This window comes from Trichomycterus rosablanca, chromosome 9 (genome assembly GCF_030014385.1).
Source record: "Trichomycterus rosablanca isolate fTriRos1 chromosome 9, fTriRos1.hap1, whole genome shotgun sequence".
Lineage (NCBI taxonomy): Eukaryota > Metazoa > Chordata > Actinopteri > Siluriformes > Trichomycteridae > Trichomycterus > Trichomycterus rosablanca.
In genome coordinates, this window is record NC_085996.1 from 28,855,576 (window position 1) to 28,878,348 (window position 22,773).

General features: G+C 39.9%; 1 protein-coding gene across 1 annotated transcript in view; it reads right to left on the minus strand.

Annotated features, from left to right (window-relative positions):
* Positions 1-8,998: 8,998 nt before the first annotated feature.
* The window catches only part of xkr6b (XK, Kell blood group complex subunit-related family, member 6b), an 80,262-nt gene continuing 66,487 nt past the window's right edge, over positions 8,999-22,773 (minus strand). The window contains exons 2-3 of the mRNA XM_063002193.1: positions 11,300-11,496; positions 8,999-9,972 (exon numbers count right to left, since the gene is read on the minus strand). Coding sequence (XP_062858263.1) covers positions 8,999-9,972; positions 11,300-11,496 — 1,171 coding nt within the window. The remainder of the gene's footprint in view (positions 9,973-11,299; positions 11,497-22,773) is intronic.

Sequence of the window (22,773 nt, forward strand, 5' to 3'; positions counted from 1 at the left end):
ACACAGTACATGGAACAGTGGGGTTTTTAGAGCTAAGTTTGGATACAAGAATAGTTTGGATACAAGTCTGATATTAATTATAAGCTTAAAATTTTTTTTAACCTTTGCAGGAGACCACTGCTTTATATAGTTTTAAAAAATAGTCACGCTCGCCCTATTCAATTTGGCCAAGTGAAGTAAAAACTTAGAAATGATTGTGAGCTTTCTTAAAAAAAATGTTTCATTCATTCAGTCACAAAAAGTGGTCACAAATCATTAAAATCCTAAACCGCCTTGATATAGATGTCTGTTACATGTACAGTATATGTCAATATTTGACTTTAACGTTTACACAAAATGAACTTACAAAACTGAAAAAAAGAAAAAAGGAAATGACAGAGGAAATTGTAGAATGTAATAATTCTTTATTTAACAACAATATGTTACTCTGGGAAATCTATCGCTATCATATCAGGACATTCACATACACATCTGTACAATATACATCTGTATATAATCACTTTGATCTGTCACTGGGCAATCTGTGCGTGTGTGCTTATTATACATCTTATAGTACAGTATATCTGCACGCACTTTTAGACACTATATTCCATTTTGTGTTTTCAGGTAAACAGTCTTATCTAATGCTCTACAGTAAGGCTTGAAGTATTTTATCTCTATTCGTTTGTCATATTCCTTTATTCATCTAAAAATCAAAGTATACAAAAACAACTGTAGCACCATATGTTAATAACATTATTCATGTTGTTCCCAAAACATGAGGGATTATACAATACTGGACATCAGATTTGTTTTTGAATGATAAGACCCCCAGTGTAACAATTTACTTCAATTTATATTTGACAACAGCAAATAAACCTTTCTTTATGTTGTGAACATAAGTAATGAGTACAGTCGAAGAACAAAATGCTACACACAGTAGCAAATAGTTTGCTGAACTTTGTTAATGCTCATAAATACCCCCATTTCATTTTGGGATATATTTTATAGCCATCAAGTACATCAACAATCTAACATAATCTAAAATATAGTCATTATTTATCAAAACCAGTCTCTGAAAGCATTGACTCTAAAATCAGCAGCAATTCATCTGACAACCAGAACCACTTATAAGATCATTTCCCAACAAAATATTACAGCCAGACCTACAGTAACAATACAAAAAAATCACACAGGTTTCAGACAAAAAGATGACAGAATATACAACAGCAATCACTTTCTACATTTTTTTAGTCATGTTATAAGCATTACTTTTATGCTTCTGAATGAATGTCAAAATGAAGCCTGTCTATTATACTCTTGTAAGAAAAACCATAAAACAAGGTAAGTGTACAAAAGACAAAATGATTATACCTTTTGTAGTTTATTAACTGCTGTTTCAAAGTGTAAGTGGTAAAATAATAAGTGCCACATATTTTAGAGACTGAAGTTCAGCTGTAAACTGTGTTGAGGTGCTTGTTCTTCCAGAGTTGAAAGAGTATGAGCTTAAAGGAGCAGGTCCTTCAGACAGCTGCTTTGCTCTGAGAGCCACATCGCAGAGTCCTGCAGTCCACATTCTGTGGTAGCACCTTTAGAATATGTAAATAAGCACCAGGTTGATTAACAGAAATGCACCATTTGTATTATTCTTTGTCTAAATAATGTTAGGCTCTGGTTTACTTCAGATGTTTGTGGCACAAATGTAGAGACTGGTAATAAACCTGGCCCAATGAGCCACTACTTGGCAATGCTCTAAAGGAACTCCGAAAGCTAACATGCAAACATATTAGACACATTTACGAACAATGGACATGCTAGAAAGATGTCAGGGCAGTCTGTGAATGAATTCAGCACCAAAAGCCAAGCTGTTATGCTCCCAGTGCTGTCTTTAAAACAGGTTTTCACATTTAACCCAATAAGCACCTTGTCTACATACAGCATATTTTTCCTATTTATTTTGTTTCTACCCACATTTTTGCAGGCATAAATCCATTTGGCTAGATATTTTGTTCACAAGACAAACAACAGACAGGAAAAGATTAACTTGTTGGCACTACAGATCATTCATCTTGCAAGACAGAGGAAGGCATAGACAGAAATAGAACAAATTGTTAAATGTCTTCACAACTACTGCTGAAGTGAACGCTGCTAAATTACTGACATTTAAATTTCTTAATAAAACCAATTTAATCAAAAGTTAATTACATAGAGGATGTCTTTGTGTCTTTGTTTAATTTATGAAAAACTTGCAATCAGAGGTGTCATGTCCATTCACACAGGGCACGTGGACTTTGAAGACCTTTCAATCTTTCTGTTTTGACAGTAATTACTCAATAAGACAGGGCCTAAAATTAAACTTTGCTCTGGTTTACATGTGTACCACATAGCAGGCCTGGGAATTAATTTAAAATAGTCATTTTTCTGATTTTACAAATTTAAAATAAAGATTTGTTCAAAGCAAATTTGAAGAAACTGCAGGATCAGGTATCAGTCCGGATCAGGTATTGCTTATATTATCCTATTGATAAATCATAAAGTTAAGGTGGTTCTGTAAATATTTAAATACAGTATTGCAATGCTACATTTAATACGTCTAATTTTGACCAATCAAGTTCAAAATAAAACCAATTTCTATAATAACGACTAACTACAGTCAGGTGGTGCAATGGTCTATTAAACTAGGTTTGATGAGAGTTTGAATGTCAATGATGCTATCAACCAGTCAGAAGTTTACATAGACATTATTGGCTGAAAGTCTGAAAGGGGGTGGTTGAAGCTTCGTGATGGATTACCGCCCAATGTGCCAGGTCTTTCCCGGTTAAACCATACCCACTGCTACACTGTACAGGAAAAAGCAAATTATGAAAATTGAATTAAAACATTAATGACTGACTTGCATGTGAAACACTATATGTAACACTGTATCATAAATGTCTGCTATGGCACACACGTATGAAATTATTCATTAACACCCATCTGATTTGGATGTATATCTATCGTGGTTTAGCTAAGTAAGATTAGATTGTAATATATACAGACACGAAGCTGAGACTCTCTTAAAAAGTGATGTGCATGACACCCCTGCTTGTAATCCAACGCTTGAATGGATGTTAAATATTGCCTTGCCTTTTTAAAACTTGTAGTTTGAAGTAAGGAATGTCGGTACATTAAGCCCATTGTCTGAGTGGTTCAGATTTTTGATTTAGATTTAGTTACAGTACAGTGTGCAACATGAAAAAAGAGACACTGGCATTGTTGTTTGCTGTACTGGCTGCCATGGCTTGATAAAAGCACCCATTATAACAAGGCACCATGTACATACGTATGTGGTAAAGAATTTTACTGTCTATTAATTATACAGCTGTAGATCTGTGATACATTAACACATAAGGCAGTATACAATACAAACTAACTTATTTATTATTTGTGTGTGAAACCCCCTCAGATAAAGTGATGAGCGTGTGGAGAAAAGAGAGAAATCACAGTGTATTCGCACCTGCTTTAATGTGCATCATTCTCCCCATGGAGTGTTAATACTGTCATAATGGAGTCTAAACATGAAGTGTGAAAACAGCAGAGGGTGCCAGGCAGCCAACTCATCCAAAACATGACACCCATTTTATCATTCTATTTACACTATTATTAATTAAGGGATGTCCCAGCAAACAACAGTGCATCGATGTGCCAAGCACCTAGATAAGCTGAGAAAAGTTTGTGAAAACTTCAGAATTACTTGAATTCCTGCCTTAAATTCTCACAGCGTGGTCTGATCTTCGTTTAGGTCATGATAATAGACGAAAATGAACAAAAGGCTAGCGAATTCTCCAAATTTCATTTGATTCAGTTAATGATATGAGATTAAATAAGTGTATTGTGGACGAGCCTTGCCAGGGGAAAACACAGACAAAATTGTGCATTTGTGCACATACCCATTCACCTATAGGGCAATTCAGTGTCTCCAATTAACCTGACTGCATGTTTTTGGACTGTGGGAGGAAACCGGAGCTCCCGGAGGAAACCCACGCAGACACGGGGAGAACATGCAAACTTCGCACAGAAAGGACCCGGACCACCCCGCCTGGGGATCGAACCCAGGACCTTCTTGCTTTGAGGTGACAGTGCTACCCAACGAGCCACCGTGCCCCTTAATAGGATCTTCCAGGCCAAAAAAAATATTGCTTTATTTAATCCTTTATTTATTAATAAGTATAAACAGAAAGATTCCTAAGATTTATTTGGCATTTTCTTTATTTAGCTAGTAAAGCGCTCATGGGGTGGTTTAACCTGCAGGGGTATTTTCTACTACAGATTTACAGAAACTCCTCCATATGCCTATGTGGCACCATCAGCTCTAATAAGTGCTGCAAACTACAGAACTATTGTGCTTCTTCTTGTTCTTATTTTATTCTTTTTTAAGCCACCTGCAAACAGTTTTTTTCTACTGTGTTCCTGAAATTTCTCTTGGACTTATCACTAGTGACGCAGATGTGCCAGTTGTTTATGATAAACACACCAGCCTCTGAGCAGTATGTACTCCATTCTGACATCTCATATATGTTTTAATTTTGCACTGTTATACAAAGGATGAAGATCAGACGAATTTTATTAGAAATTCAAGCAGAAAATCAGATAATTCAAGGAGTTCATAAACTTTTTCTTGCATCTGTAAGTCACACAAATGCTACTGGATCTGGTCAATAGCTAGACTGGTAGGCTGAACATGATAAAGTATGAATTGTTTTAAATCCCTTGTAACTTTCAGTCCTGCTGGCCAGTTCAGAATTCAGAATTACTGGCCACATGAGAAGGGTGTACGGGTCAGAGCAGCAACCAAGAATGAAGCCCAACTGTTAGACAACAGACCCTAAGAAGGAAGATCTGTTCACATATTCACAGGATATTTTTCATCCTTGGCAAAACCCCATCACCCCAATAACCATCTGAAGTCTGATTGGTGGAATCCTATGGTGGAATATGTCCTGTTAATGTAGCTGAGACTGATCATACAACAAATAAAAATAAAGAACTTATACACATGATGTCAAAAATGAATGAAAAACTAAATAACACTTGTTACACACTACATTCCATGTATATGTGTGATTTTGTTAAAGGAGGCGCAGTGCTCTGTGTAACCAGTTACTAATTCTTTCCTTGGCATGTGTTCTTTATCATAGATATCAGGCTACTTCATGCCAAATGAATCCTTTTTTTGGTATTTAATACAATTCATGTCTAATACCATCTAATGAAATGCTTAATTAACAAATGTTGCTCAACTTGTAGCCTTTTTTTTAACAAAGCCAAATTGAGCTGGATTTTCACGCAAACAGGGAATGATGGAGGATTATTACAGAATAATTAAGCTTTAAATTCTGCAAGAATTGCACTGGTAGATTTTCTTTTTAGAATTCTGTCTATTGGTAATTTAAACCCTGATCATTTCAATCTTTGGGATTTACATGTTTACATATAAAAAAATAAGTGTGTAGCTACAGCATGTAGGCAATGCATGTAATTGTGTTTTGCTATCATTAACAAAGAAAATACATTTGTGTAAAAGAGGGCAAAGGTAAACACTTAGGCAAACTCAGACCTCGAAAGACTAAAATACTAAAATATAAAGGCAGTTCTTATGAATACATTAAGGCTTTTTTTAAGTAAATGCCTATGGCAGTGTTTATTACCCACTGGGGATGTATTTGTTTAGTCATTGAAAAGTGCTGCAACCCTATATGTCACCATTTTACATAAAATCATCTCATACAGCTATAATAAAAAAGCTGAATTTATATTTATTTATGTATATGTAGGCAACATTTCTTGTCTTTAGGTATATTTATATTTATAATAGGCCATATACACTGATCAGCCACAACGTTAAAACCACCTCCTTGTTTCTACACTCACTGTCCATTTTATCAGCTCCACTTTCCATATAGTAGCATTACTGTAGTCCATCTGTTTCTCTACATGCTTTGTAAGCCCCCTTTCATGCTGTTCTTCAATGGTCAGGACTCTTCCAGGACCACTACCGAGCAGGTATGATTTGGGTGGTGGGTCACTCTTAGCACTGCAGTGACACTGACATGGTGGTGGTGTGTTAGTGTGTGTTGTGCTGGTATGAGTGGATAAGACACAGCAGCACTGATGGAGTTTTTAAACACATCACGGTCACTGCTGGACTGAGAATAGTCCACCAACCAAAAAAATTCAGCCAACAGCGCCCCGTGGGCAGCGTCCTGTGACCACTGATGAAGGTCTAGAAGATGACCAACTCAAACAGCAGCAATAGATGAGCAATTACCTCTGACTTTACATCTACTAGTTGGACCAACCAGGTAGGAGTGTCTAATAGAGTGGACAGTGAGTGGACACGGTATTTAAAAACTCCAGCAGGGCTGCTGTGTCTGATCCACTCGTACCAAAACAACACACACTAACACACCACCACCATGTTATTGTAACTGCAGTGCTGAGAATAATCGACCACCTAAATAATGCCTGTTCTGTGGTGGTCCTGACCATTGAAGAACAGGGTGAAAGCAGGCTAAAAAAGTGTGTAGAGAAACAGATGGACTACAGTCAATAATTGTAAAACTACAAAGTGCTTCTGTATGGTAAATGGAGCTGATAAAATGGACAGTGAGTGTAGAAACAAGGTGGTTTTAATGTTATGGCTGATCAGTGTACATATTTAATAATTTTTACCATCATCTGCAATTTCAAGCGCTCTTAAGGATAATATTGTTTACTTACAACTAAAGTACTTTAAAATAAAAAAATATGTATTAACAATGATCTGAAGATTTGATATATGCGACAGGTAATGTGCCTTTAAAGGTAATCAAGAATCACCAGTGTTAACAGTCGTCATACATGGACCAAGCATCTTTAAATATGCCTAATGTACAGTATATGATCTCTCTCATCTAGTTACTGACAAATACCTTTAACATGCCACTCTTCTTTTTGGGTGTGGTGTTATACATTAAAATACTAATGTGTAAATGACGTACTGTAAAATACTTTTTTTGAATATTTCATTGTGCTGTGGATTGGACTTTAAATAAATATAATTGCTATTGTTTACCCATGAACCTACACTTCCTCACCCATAATGATGAAGTAATGTTTTGTAATTAATTATATCTTGTGTGATAATAATATAATAATCTCTTATTTCAAAAATAGACCCTTCACTGTGGCACTCCAGATTTTGGTTATTCTGTTTGCTTTAATTATTCATGAACTGTGTCTAGAACTTAAGTAAAGTACATCTGTTGCAATGTGAATTGGCCAGACATAGATTGGAAAGGCAAACATCCAAGCCAAGTACAAGGAACTGTTTTTGGATCTCTGCAATTGTGGTAAGACATGATCAGGGCAAAGATATTAAACAATATGACCATGACCACAGTGGCTTCAACAAATCTGAAATAAACCAAAGCTTACTACAAACCTTCAAAGAGTTGGAAGTTCTGGTTAAGAGGGGCCTTGATCAGAGAGGTAAGAACTCAATGCTGTAAAAGCTTTAAATGTCTTGTGCACAGATAGGAAAACCTGTTGGACAGACAAACATCTGTGCACCTATCCATGAACCAGTCCTTTATGGTAAAGTGGAAGGATTGAAGCAACTGTTGAGTAAATGACATATTTTAAGACAAAAACAGAACTCTTTGGGCAACAAACAGTAGATTGCAGATCACCTGGTTACCGTTTCCACAGTGAAACATGGTAGTGGCAACGTTATGCTTTGAAAGGCTTCTCAGAGGCAGGGACAGGAAGACTGGCAAGAATGCAGTCAAATAAAGAAAGAAAACCTTCTTTAGAACACACAGACTGGGGCGAACATGGCATAACATGAAGAATACAGCCAAAACAATACTAGACGGGCTTAATGGCAGGTCTCCGAAGGCTTTGACTCAAACCCCCACTGAACATCTGTGGAGAGATCTAAAATGTTAGTTTATGGATGGTTGTCATCCAGTCTAAGAAAGATTGAGATGATTTGTCCTGAAGAATGGGATAAGCTGCCTAAATCCAGGAGTGCCAAGCTTGAAGAGATGTACTTATAGACTTGCAGATAGTAAAATTGCTGATCACAAAGCATAGAATAAAGGGTCTGAATACAAAATGTCAATTTTTGATTCTTGAATTTTTCAATAACTCATATATGTTTAGTTTAGTTTAATACAACATGTTTTCACTTCAGGTTTCATTATGGGTGAGAAGGTGTAGACTGGTGGGTGAAATGGAAATTCCATCCATTTAGAATTAAATCCACAATAAATTATGTGTGCAAAATGTCAGGGGTCTGAGTAATTTCACAATCTACTGTTTAACAAATACATCATACTTTTTTTTTTATATTTAAAAGATTCAAAAAACATTTTGCAGAAATTTGGTCATTTTCTAAGCCAATTTGCAACACTAACCAAAAAAATTCAAATTAAATTGTGTAAAATTCAAAATTGTATCTGTAAGTAACTTAAGCAACCGTTAGTTTAGTGCTACTAAAAACCTTGGTCAGACAAATGTAAAATATGCTGGTTGGATGTGTGCTTTTGTTTTGCAAACAAATGTGCTTATCTACATAGTCTTTTTTTTTTACTTTTCAGTCTTTTACGTTATATATTTATTATATATTATAAACACTTTTAGCAAAAAATAATAACTATGGTCCTCCATCATTCCCATGAGATTATGTAAATCTCAAGAGTTAACAGGGACACACAAACTATTGGGCATTCACATCAGTAGCGTTCTCTCATGAAAACAAGGGCCCAGTTTAAGGACTGCTGTATTTTTGACATAGTTGTCCATCTTTTTTTAATACTGTATTATGGTTAATATGAAATATCCTCTGTTTGGACTCTTAGACCTTTAATATACTTTAATATTCTGCCAAAACAGAGGAATATAAGCACCAAATGGAAAGATGTGAAGCAGAAACTGAGTGTATGTGAGTGAAAACGAGTATAGAGAAACAGAGAGAAAGGAAAGGCAGATAAAGCCTTTATAGGGAGGACTCGTACTGAAGGAGCTCATAGAGGAGAGGTCCATCCCTGTACCTGATGCCCACTGCATTGGGAGTGATGTATTGGAGGATATTTATGGTCCGCCGCAAACGTCGGTCCACAAAGTGCGCATCCCAGGCTGGGTAGCGCTTTCTGGGCATGTCAATCTTAATCAGGGGCCCTTCAGGCAGAATAGGCCTGCCTACTGCATCAGTCGCTTGCGTAGATCTCACCTGGAACACGGGCAGGCAGGTGTCTGTGGCAGCCTCCTCAGCTTCTTCGTATTCTCCAGATACCACACCCCGAGTTGGGGTTGCCTGAGAGCCCCGAGGCCCTGGAGTTGTGGCCATGGGCTCAGCCTCTGGGGGCAAAGGGAGACCCCAGAGGAGCTCAGCACAGCAGGAACTGGCCAGGACCCTCAACCTGGGGCCCATTGGATGCAAAACACCATAGTAGAGGACCATGCAGGCCACTCCTGATGCAAAGCACAGGAAGACTCCACAGAGCACAGATGCGGCGTATGAATCGGTAGTGATCGGGTCCCTATAGGCGTACCACAGGGCAGTCAGGATGGTGTTCTCCACCAACACCAGTGAGTAATAAGCCACCATTCTATATCGTGTCCTGCCCCCCTTTACGTTGAACCAACAGAAGACATAGACTACGCCAACCAGCATGTTGAAGAGCACCTCCTCCCACTTGGACATGCAAAAATCAGTGCCACCATGAATCACCCAGAAGGCCATGGCACACCAGTGCAGCACCACGAAAATACCAAAGTAGAGGTGGAAAACCGAGGCAAAGAGGGCGAAAGACAGCGCCCGTGAGGAAATAGTGAAGAAGCGCCAGAGAAGATGCACCAGTGCTCCCCGGTAGCTCATGCTCTTTTTGTCATCGCGAGAGTCGCGGAGTAGCTTATGGTAGGACGCCAGCACCCAGGAAAGAGACAAGAGGGAGGCAACAGCGGATATGCCTGCAGAGAGGTAGGAATAGAAATAGAAAAAGAGTAAAAACTGACTGTGCCTCTCTTTGTTAACTACAGCATTAAATAATACGCATCTTTGCTTTACAAATTAATAAAGCAATATAGAACATACACTATATTGCCAAAAGTATTCGCTCGTCTGCCTTCACGCACATATGAATTTGAGTGACATCCCATTCTTAATCCATAGGGTTTATTATGATGTCGGCCCACCCTTTGCAGCTATAACAGCTTCAACTCTTCTGGGAAGGCTTTCCACAAGGTTTAGGAGTGTGTTTATGGGAATTTTTGACCATTCTTCCAGAAGCACATTCGTGAGGTTAGACACTGATGTTGGACAAGAAGTCCTGGCTAACAGTCTCCGTTCTAACTCATCCCAAAGGTGTTCTATCGGGTTGAGGTCTGTCAAGTTCTTCCACACCAAACTCGCTCATCCATGTCTTTATGGACCTTGCTTTGTGCATTGGTGCGCAGTCATGTTGAAACAGGAAGGGGCCATCCCCAAACTGTTCCCACAAAGTTGGGAGGATGAAATCGTCCAAAATCTCTTGGTATGCTGAAGCATTAAGAGTTCCTTTCACTGGAACTGAGGGGCCGAGCCCAACTCCTGAAAAACAACCCCACACCATGATCCCCTCGTCCATCAGATTGCCAGACGGAGAAGCGTGATTCATCACTCCAGAGAACACATCTCCACTGCTCCTGAGTCCAGTGGTGACGTGCTTTACACCACTGCATCCGACACTTTGCATTGCGCTTGGTACCACTTATGTAAGGTACCACGCTGGAATTCACTGAGCTCCTGAGAGCAAGTCTGCATGCCTAGGTGCTTGGTTTTATACACCTGTGGCCATGGAAGTGATTGGAACACCAGAATTCAATGATTTGGATGGGTGAGTGAATACTTTTGGCAATATAGTGTATATTTTTAGGGAGTCACTGTAAGTCCCATTAATTATATTCTTGTACATTCTGAAATAATGATATTGAAAATAAAAAACTGCATTTCCGGCACATTTCTAATAATAAAACTTACTTTTTTACTATTATAAACTGAATTCAGTATGCTCCTGAAACCTCAATGTACAATAGCAGTGTGTGTTGCAAAAATAACATTACACATTGAATCCAAAGTCTAAATATTTATAGATTCTCTGTAATATTCCACTGTAATTTGTCATCGCTTAACAATTTGACTAGTCAAACAAATTAAGGCACTGTGACATTTACGTTTTCAAAATACAGGAGCAGCATAAAAGCAACACGATGCAGAAACGTCAGCTGTCCTAGTACAGAGCCTTGGGGCACTCCTTACACTGCAGTGTCTCAGCGCGGTTCTTCTGGATCATTATGCAGAGCTGGAGCACTAACTGTGGGGCGCTTTCCAGAAAGGTCTCCAGGAGTCGAAGCATGTTTACATCAGCATACTCGTACATCATGGCCCAATAGAAACGTCGTTGATTTTCCTTTTGCCGGCGGCTCTGTATGCCGAGATACATGGTCCGGATATACCTGCAGAAAAAGGAAAAGGATTAAAAGCATAGGATTAAAAAAGACAAAGAAAATCACACAAAAGTAAAAAGAAATAAAAGGAAACCTTATAAATCTCCTACAACAGTGGTCCCAAACCACCGGGCTGCGGACCGGTACTGGTCCATGGGTCATTTATTACCGGGCCGCACAGAAAGAATAAATAATAAGAGATTGCTACAAGAGCAATTAAATTTCCAAAACTTTTCTGGTGTTATTGTCTCCAATCACCACTAGGTGGGAGCAGCGTCTCATTGCTCAGAGATCTCACTGATTTTCCATTCTATAGTTATTCTATTTTAAATCCTCCCGCCCCCACCGGTCTGTGAAATTATATCTTACATTTGCCGTAGGGCAAAAAAGGTTGGAGACCGCTGTCCTACAACACATATGTAAACATTCACTATATACCCAAAAGTATGTGGACAAGAAAAGGTCACCTCATTCCAAAGCCATAGGCAATAATATGGTGTTAACCCCCACTTTGCAGCTATAACAAGCTTCACTTTTTTGAGAAGACTTTCCACAAGAGTTTGGAATATGTCTGTGGGAATTTGTGCCCATGTAGGTCAAAGAGAGATAAGCAAGTGAGGTAAGCAGCATTCTTTGGAAAGGACTAGGTTTTAATGGTTCAATACAGCATCAATTTTGCTTGCTTATATAAGGTTTTATACAATTTCATCTACAGGGCACTTTTAAAATACTCTTACCCACCAGTGCTAACATTAACCTTTAACAGTTAACCTGACTGCATGACAGGAAACTGGAGTAGAAGGAGGAAACTCACACAACCACAGGGAGAACATGCAAACTTCACACAGAAAGGACCCTGATTGCTCCACCTGAGAATTGAACCCAGGTCCCTAAATACATATTAAAATAAAAATATAGTTTACATGTCAGCTAAATTACTTTGAATTCTTATTAAATAAAAATGTATTTATGTAAAAATTGGTGAGCAGCTATAACCACCCATTTATATCCCCTCCATGCACTCTCTCAACTGGTGTTCTTCAGGGATTTGTACTTGGCCCACTTCTATTCTCTATTTACACCCGCTCTCTGGGTAAGGTCATAGCCTCCCATGGTTTCTCTTACCACTCCTATGCAGATGATACTCATTCAGTCATTTCCTCCTTCAAACACAAAAGTCTCAGCTCGCATCTCAGCATGTCTGCGCGACATCTCACAATGGATGTCAGCTCACCATCTAAAACTCAATCCCAGTAAGTGCTAGCTGTTACTTATTCCTGGAGATCAATCTCTAACCCAGGACCTAGTCATCTCTCTTGATGACTCCCAAATCAGACCGTCTGATAATGTAAGGAGCCTTGGTGTCATCCTGGATAACCAACTGACCTTCTCTTCTCATGTAGCCAGCATGACGAGAGTGTGCCGGTTCCTCCTCTACAACATCAGGAAGATTCGCCCATTTCTCTCCATGGAAGCTACTCAGATTCTTGTGCAGTCACTTGTAATCTCTCGGCTGGACTACTGCAACTCCCTCTTGGCAGGTGCTCCTATGTCCACTAATAAACCCTTACAACTCATTCAAAATGCAGCTGCTCACCTGGTTTTGAACCAACCTAAACACTGTCACATCACCCCACTGCTGCGTTCTCTTCGCTTGGCTTCCTGTAGCTGCACGCATTCAGTTTAAAACACTGATGCTTGCCTACAAAGCCAAAAATGGACCAGCCCCAAGCTACCTTCAATCAAAGCCTGCTCTGTACCACGCAACCTCCGAGCCACTAGTCTCGCTCGACTTGATCCTCCATCCAGGACTTGAAGAAGACATGCATCAAGGCTTTTCTCTGTACTTGCACCCAAGTGGCGGAACGAACTTCCTCTGTCTGTCTGAACATCTGAGTCTCTCGCTGTCTTCAAAAGACGATTAAAAACCTTCGTCACCTCTTTACTGAGCACCTAAGCTGACTTGTACTTACTTACTAACACTCTCATTCATTTCCTGCAAAAAAAAAAAAAAACTTTGGTTCTATCAGGGTTTCAAAAGATGTGTGTTCTTGAATTGTTGTCTACTTGAACTAGACTAAGGTAATGTTTACTATGGAAGCACTTCTGTAAGTCACTCTGGATAAGAGCATCTGCTAAATGCTGAAAATGTAAATGTATAATAAACTGCGGTGTAGCTGTACCACCACTAGAGGGCTCGTTTCACTTTGTTGAATCTGCTTCGTAGAAGATCAAGCAAGGGCAAATCTGGTTTCTCTGGAGATTATCAAGACTTTGATCATCATTCAGGATGTTTTACAATGAAGCAAACATCACCAAGACCCGCAGTTTAATCAAATATCTAATTATAATTTTGGTATTACATACACGTCATGGATATCTTAGTGCTTTAAAAAGAAAATAGCAACAAACCTTTAATATAATGTTTACAACAGGCCAATTTCTATGCCTATTTCTTTAATAACAGGGTGCAGTCCAGTGCATGATGATATGATGCCACCTTTTAATTATTCACTGTTTAGTGGCAGTGCAGAATTTTCCCTTCAGATTAAATGGCTTTGATTAAGGATGCCTAAATACACATAGCCTCACAACAGAACTGCACAATCAGGCCAAAAGTATGTGAACACCCTTTCTAATTATTGAATTCAGGTGTATCAGACACACACTGGTAACAGGTGTACACAATTAATTTCATAAAATACATTATATGCTTCCAACATTGAGAAAACAGTTTGGGGAAGATGAATTTGTGCAGGAACAAAGTATATACACTGATCAGCCATAACATTAAAACCACCTCCTTGTTTCTACACTCACTGTCCATTTTATCAGCTCCACTTACCATGTAGAAGCACTTTGTAGTTCTACAATTACTGACTGTAGTCCGTCTGTTTCTCTACATACTTTTTAACCTGCTTTCACGCTGTTCTTCAATGCACTGCAGTGACACTGACATGGTGGTGGTGTGTTAGTGTGTGTTGTGCTGGTATGAGTGGATCAGACACAGCAGTGTTGCTGGAGTTTTTTTTAATACCGTGTCCACTCACTGTCCACTCTATTAGTGCCTACCTAGTTGGTCCACCTTGTAGGTGTAAAGTCAGGGACGATCACTCATCTATTGCTGCTGTTTGAGTTGGTCATCTTCTAGACCTTCATCAGTGGTCACAGGACGCTGCCTACGGGGCGCTGTTGGCTGGATATTTTTGGTTGGTGGACTATTCTCAGTCCAGCAGTGACAGTGAGGTGTTTAAAAACTCCATCAGCACTGCTGTGTCTGATCCACTCATACCAGCACAACACACACTAACACACCACCACCAAGTCAGTGTCACTGCAGTGCTGAGAATGATCCACCACCCAAATAATACCTGCTCTGTGGTGGTCCTGTGGGGGTCCTGACCATTGAAGAACAGGGTCTAAAGCAGGCTAAAAAAGTATGTAGAGAAACAGATGGACAACAGTCAGTAATTGTAGAACTACAAGATGCTACTATATGGAAAGTGGAGCTGATAAAATGGACAGTGAGTGTAGAAACAAGGAGGTGGTTTTAATGTTATGGCTGATCGGTGTATAGGGTCTGTCTGAAAACCTGGTGAGCTGCCTCAGTAGAGAGGATTCTTATTAGACATCAAACTTATAAGGCAAATTATTTAGACACACTGCAGTTTTCGCTTACTACGCTAAAGTACAGTTAGCCTCAGGACACAACCTGCTAGCATTCCAGCTAACATTTCCCTCCATGTACCAAAAATGGTAAACTGACAAGCCCAAATAAATTACACTGGTACACATTTATACAAATAAAAAACAAAGAGAATTTATTTACATTTGAAAAAAACTCAAATGCTCTGCATTCGCCATATTTATCATTTTTTTGTATCGCACTAAATGCTGGGATTGCTTTCACTGCTACGCATTGGATGCTCCCTTGTTATTTAGTCAGATTATCACTTAAAAGGCACCTCATTAGGCAGCCTTTTAAGCTATCTAAGTATTTAGACAGCCTTTTTCTCAGGAGCGTGTATAATGACGTAAATGTAGAGAGCTCACTAGGTTTAAACATGATGATTTGCTGAGTGTCAGCTGATGGGGTAATGATTGTAACAAAGTGCACAGAGCAACAAATTGGCTACAGTTTAGTAATTGTATACTTATAAATAATCTACACTATATGGGCACCGCTTCTAATCTGTTTTTAAAACGAGATGGCCAACAAGCTCATGATCAGATGTCCAAATACTTTTAGTCATATAGTGTACACTGATGACTGATAAAAGCCATAACATTAAAACCACCTCCATATAGAAGCACTTCTACAATTACTGACTGTAGTCCATCTGTTTCTCTGCATGCTTTGTTAGCCCCCTTTCATGCTGTTCTTCAATGGTCAGGACCACCACAGAGTAGGTATTATTTAGGTGGTGGATCATTCTCAGCACTGCAGTGACACTGACATGGTGGTGGTGTGTTAGTGTGTGTTGTGCTGGTATGAGTGGATAAGACACAGCAGCACCGATGGAGTTTTTAAACACCTCACTGTCACTGCCGACTGAGAATAGTCCACCAACCAAAAATATATCCAGCCAACAGCGCCCCGTGGGCAGTGCCCTGTGACCACCGATGAAGGTCTAGAAGATGACCAACTCAAACAGCAGCAATAGATGAGCGATCATCTCTGACTTTACATTTACAAGGTGGACCAACCAGGTAGGAGTGTCTAATTGAGCGGACAGTGAGTGGACACGGTATTTAAAAACTCCAGCAGCGCTGCTGTGTCTGAACCACTCATACCAGCACAACACAACCACGTCATTGTCACTGCAGTGCTAAGAATGATCCTCCATCTAAATAATACCTGCTCTGTGGTGGACCTGTGGGGTCCTGACCATTAAAGAACAGGGTGAAAGAAGGCTAAAAAGAATGTAGAGAAATAGATGGACTACAGTCAGTAATTGTAGAACTACAAAGTGCTCCTATTTGGTAAGTGGAGCTGATAAAATAGACAGTGAGTGTAGAAACAAGGAGGTGGTTTTAATGTTATGGCTGATCGGTGTATATAGTAGGCATAGCTGAATGCCCATACAAGACAGAATAACGTACTGAAGTGTACACTGCCTGTAGACTTTATGTTTTTGATACTTCTGGCACAAAATCACCCGTGGTTGTGTACTGGTTTCATTAATGCTTAAATCAGGCAAACGTGATTTTTTACGTAGTAGCATTGCCGCAGAGGCTAATAACAGCCAGCAACAGTCTCACTTCACTCATAGTCATAAATGTACCATCTGCTCTGAGGCACTTGTTCATAAGAAGCTGTTTTGTGCTGTGGAAAAGCTGATCCAAAGCTAAACTTTTTATAAGCACTTCTATACAAAAAAAGCATTTTGAATTCAAGGCCAATTTTGCTATTACAACCTGTGGTAGGCTAAACAAAACCTGGACTCCAGAGCAATACACAAAAAAATCTACATTAATTGTGTCGATATCAATCCAGTGCAGGGGTTTTCAACCTTTTTGGACATGCGCCCCCCTTCGTGTGCCAACCGCGAACTTGCACCCCCCACCTCCCACTCGGACTTGCGCCTCAACCCCCCCACCTTCGTCAACCATCGCACAGAAACCATTGTGAAAGCTCTTGACAAGCTAAAATAACATAATTAACGTTGTGCACATCATACATACAATGCAATTTTGCTGATTGAAAATATTACTTCAAAAAGATAATACAGACCGATCCCATCTGAGCCTATTCTATGAACACATTATAGAAATTTGTGGTTCACTTTCGTAAATCATAAGCGGTTCTTGCTTTTGATGTAGATGAGAGCAGAAAACGTTACTTCACAGAGCCAAGCAGAGGCAAAAGTACATCAATTACTAAGTGCGTTAGTTCAGGATTCTCTGCTTTGACTGACAGAAAACTTTTAGCTCCACAGGCAGAACGAGTCTGACTCGGCTACTGCTCTGTGGTAATAGCCAGTTTAATTAATCCTGAGCCTTTTTAAGGTAAGCGAGTAAAAACGGAGAGATGACTGAGAAAAGAAACTTACGCTTTGCTTTATATGAATCGATTCCTGAATCACTTATATCAATAAGGTTTTTTTCAGACTGAACTGGATAACATTAAATGTGCGTGTGTGCGTGGTCAGCAAGACTAATCAAATGTGTCTCCTGTGGGTGGAAAATAAATAAAAAAAATCTCGTAATGCCGCGCCCCTACAGGTTCAAAACCCCTAATCCAGTGAACATCACTACTGCCTATATCAGCTTTAAAAGGTGGCACAACCAAATAATTATAAATAAGTCAAGTCAAGTCAACTTTATTTATATAGCGCTTTTTACAATAGACATTGTCTCAAAGCAACTTTACAAAATCCAGGACCAACAGATACAAAAAAAACCCTGTTGAGCAAGCCGAGGGCGACTGTGGCAAGGAAAAACTCCCTGAAAATTACAGGAAGAAACCTTGAGAGGAACCAGACTCAGCAGGGCCCATCCTTCTTGGGTGGCCTGGAGAATAAATACTCATATATTGTTAATATTTAATTTCTCTTTTAAATTTATTTTTTATTTTAAAGGTTATGGCAATTTATGTGAAAAGGACAATGGAAACACTCAGGTAGTGAAGCTTTCTAATACACTAGCCCACCATTCCACCCATGTTCAGGTCTCAGTGGTGCAACTGGCTTAGTTGGGTTTTCTACAGACAAAGTTGGCTGCATTTTACTACATTGCTGGCTAAGGTGCTGCCATCCATACATGTTCAGGCTCTCTGTAGATATTTGCCACTGGCTGCTGTGCAGAAGCAGAAAAATGAGGCTCTACAAGCATGCGGTCCCTCTCAGACAGCAGGCGTGCATGCATGGATAACTGTTTTTACAAAGACAGGATGAGAGCGGTGAGAAAGAGGATAGGGAGATTGTAGGAGAAGACTGTAAGAGCAGGGAGGGTGAAATGAACAAGGGAAAAGGAGAGAAATTAAGGATCAATAGCTCATGCCTTTCAAGAGCTACATCATAACCTGAGGTAACATCTGGCATTCACTGACATTTTCTGTTAGTCTTGTAAATGTCAGGGGTGCTAAAAGACACAGCCCCCAGAACATCCCCGTCTCTCTTATTCCCCAAAATAACAGTGGATTTTAATACAACTGGAAACTCTCGTTTAACTCCAGGCTTTGTATTTAACCATTCCCAAAGCAATTTACTCTACAAGCTGTAAATTATTCCAGATTTCCAAGCAACAGTTTTCTTTCGCTTTATTGACTACTAAACTGTTGGCAAAGGTAAGCAGACTTTTGGTGCCATAACAGCATCCAGACCTGTGATGATTGTAAGGATTTTATTATATTTAAAGAGAATTACTGAAGTCAGGCAATGATGTTGCAATTAGACATTTGACAAAATCATCTATAAGGTTTGATGGGTTGTCCTTTATGTTTTGACAATTGACCATTGTCATATTAAAACACTAAGAAGCATTTCCTGAACTGCTGTCTCTAAAATGTAAGTTTTATTTTTAACTTGAAATAGGGAGTCTAGCCCAAACCATGTAAAACTGTAACAAACTACTGCTCACGCCGCCTCCGACCCACGCGCAGCCCTAACGGAACCCTTTTCCACTCATGCACTCTGCCTCTATCTGCCAATCAGGGTCCTTACACAGTGTTTGAAGACCCCGCCCACATACTCCGTTCATCCCTCCCTGCAGGCACTGCCAATTATGCCCGCTAGATGGTGCCCAGCTGACCCGTGGCAACAACGAGTTTCGAACCTAGGAGTTCAGAATCTCGGCAAGACTATAACCAAACCAGAAACTCCACGATGTCCAGTACTCAATATGGACCTTATCACAGACTGGACTGAATAGTGAGGAACTTCAATTGCTTGTTTATTCTTTAAGTTTAAATTAATTCTGTGCACGTATGCTTGAGTAAATTCTATTCATTAAAATTTTTCTCCTGAGTTTTTTCTTGCCACTGTCGCCCTAGGCTTCCCTAGAATTTTTAGACTGTCGATCCTGGATTCTGTGAAGTTTCTTTGCTTTAAGACAATGTCTATTGAAAAAAGCGCTATACAAATGAATTTGACTTGACTTGACCAGTGCATGATGCCTGACAATTGGAATCATGATAAGAGAAATAAACAGGCTCTTCTCTTCATTGTTATCTCTAACTTTCCATGATCGTGTATTTTCCACAAATGCAATTACAGTGAAAGATCCATGACCCTTAAAAACATTTATCTGTCCACATTTATATAAACCACACGAACACACAGACATGCTTGTACAGCACGACTGGATGTCAGTTGAAAGCCCCTCTTCACAGTTTCTTTACAGTGCTTTGCAGTAAAACATGACTCCCCATGAATTATTCCCTCTAAGATCATAGCATTTGCTTACGCCTCGTTAGCTAGCCTGCACATGGCCTAGTCGTGTCGGGCCACATCCGAGCGCTCTGTCTGGCTGCCCGTCTGTGCCAGTGATCCAACCCATTTTCTGCCACGCCTATGCAATGATGACTAATGGTTCATGGGATGGACTGTTTCTGCTTAATTAACCACTGCTTAAAGGCCATGTGTTTTTTGGATGGAAAAAAAAAACTTACCAAAGCCAATAAAGTGGATTAAATGTGAATACGTACATAGAGCATACATACATAGTGCATACATACATGTGCATACATCTCAAGTCCTGAGAAAAAGTGTTTACCCCTTTCTTATTTGTTCTATTTTACATATTAGTCATAATTTGTTTCAGATCATTAACAATTTAATAAATCAACCACTTAACCAAATTTAGCTGACAATTGGGTTCAATTTCACGTCATGATCATTATCAGGTCTGTTAAATCTAAGCATCACTTAAAATAGAACATGTCTGGCAATGTGAAGCACATGATGCCACATTCTGAAGAGATATACTGTCTACAAATACAAATGTGAAACAAAGTCATTAAAATCTACCATAGCAAAGGGTAAAAAAGCCATTGCTAAGGCTTCAGGACTCCAGCAAACGACAGTGAGAGCCGTTATCCACACATGGTGAAAACTTGGAACTCCGGTGAACCTTTCCATAAATAGCCAGTAATAGCTCAGTGGTTAAGGTACTGGATTAGTAATTAGAAGGTTGCCGGTTTAAGCCCCACCACCGCCAAGTCGCCACTGTTGGGCCCCTAAGCAAGGCCTTTAACCCTCAGTTTAAGGGCCCTCAGTCACATTTAGTAATAATTGTAGGTCGCTTTGGATAAAAGCGTCTGCTAAATGCCAAAAATAGTAAATGTAAATAGACGGCCTACCAAACTTTCACCACAAACACATCCAGGAGGTCACAAAAAAATGCAGCTAAATATATAAAGAACTGTACACCTCACTTGTCTCAGTTTAGTTCAAAGAATTCTTACATTCATTTTTCAGAGACAGCTTTAATGTGAGAGTAGACGTTTTGTTATTAAATGATAAATTGTAGGCCGCTCAGGTGGCGCGGCGGTAAAACACGCTAGCACACCAGAGCTGACATTTTGAACTCGTCGGTTTGAAACTCAGCTCTTCCATCCGGCAGGCTGGGCGGCTACATGAACAACGATCGGCTGTCGTTCATACAGGGTGGGAGCCAGAGCCGCGACCTCATAACTGATGCAATTACGACCTCTGCTGGCTGATTGATGGTGCCTGCACAGAGTCGAGGGATAATCCGTTGATCAGGGTGTGGCTCTCTGTACACAAAGCTGATCCGCATATGAACTCTCCTCGTACAGGTGAAAAGATCGGCTACTGCACACTTGTTGGAGGGGGAGTGGAGATCAGCATCCGTAGAGAGAAAGTGTAATGCAATCGGGTATTTGGATACGACTAGATTGGGAGGAAAATTGGGAAAAATGCCAAAAAAAGGATAAATTGTGTAGTGCAAAACCACTATTGCATTACTCATTACTATGATCTTGACATGACAGTCGTGAATGACTGAATTACACTGACATACAGAAAGCATGACATATTGCAAACAGTCGATAGTGTGTGTGGGATAGGGCAGACGGCCGCTCAAATAAGGAGAGGACTGTGGGTAATAGGTCTGCACACCAGCATATGACTCGAGGTTTGTGTTATTGATGTGTTTGTGAAACAGAAGACAAGTGAGTCATTCGGTGAGTCACTCGCTGAAGATGAGAGAAAAAAACTGCTGAGACTGTCAATGAGATCTGCTACACTACCGCTGAGCCAACTCTAACTGTAAACCACAGGTTAGGTTTTTACTATAAGGGAAAATGTATTCATGGCTTAAAATTCTACTAAGGATTTTATGAACATGTGACTAGATTTTAGACATCTAGTATCCTCCACAAGAAGCATGAAACCTTCTATCATTACCATGGCTGAGACATTCTGGGTTTAAAAACTGCCCACTGGGACATAAGGCCTTAAATTCATCAAAAAATCCAAAATATTGATGACAAAACCATTTAGTTGAAAGTTTCGTAAAAGCATGGACACGGCACCCAGGCGGCGCAGCAGGATATTCTGCTAGCACACCAGTGCTGGGATTCTGAACACCCTGGTTCGAATCTCGGCTCTGCTACCGGTCGGCTGGATGCCATTTAGCGAGCACAGTTGGCAGTGCCTGCAGCTGACAAAATTGGCCACCGAGTCTGCTGTGTGGGAAAAGGCTGGACTAAGTGGGTGGGGTCCTCAAACGCTGTGTAAGGACCCTGGTTAGCAGACTGAGGCATTTACATTTACATTTTCGGCATTTAGCAGATGCTTTTATCCAAAGCGACTTACAGTATACAGTCTAAGCAATTCAGTGTTACGCGTCTTGCTCAAGGACCCAACAGTGGCAACCTGGCAGTGATGGGGTTTGAACCAGCAACCCTCTGCTTACTAGTCTGTTAGGCTACAACTGCCACTCAGGCACCTGTACAAAAATGGAAAAGTCTCATGCAAAGTGCGTATCCACCAAAGCACAGGCAAAAAAGAAGGGATTGAGGACTGTGCACGTGTCGGAAGGGGCACAGAGCAGGCAAATATACCCTCCTCAAGCACAATCAGAATCCCCAGCAGCAGAGGACTATTTGGCTACGCTAAATCGGGAGAAAAAGGGAGACAATGCATAAATAAATAGGGAAAAAAAGCATGGGCACAGCATCATCTGAGGAGCAACTTAAAACTAAATAAAATTAGACACATACCGATGTGATCTAATGGGGTCTCTTCGAAAACCTAGTGAGCTACCCTGCTCTCTTACTGCCTACATAAGCAGCTGCCTAAGTAGAGAGGATTTTAATAA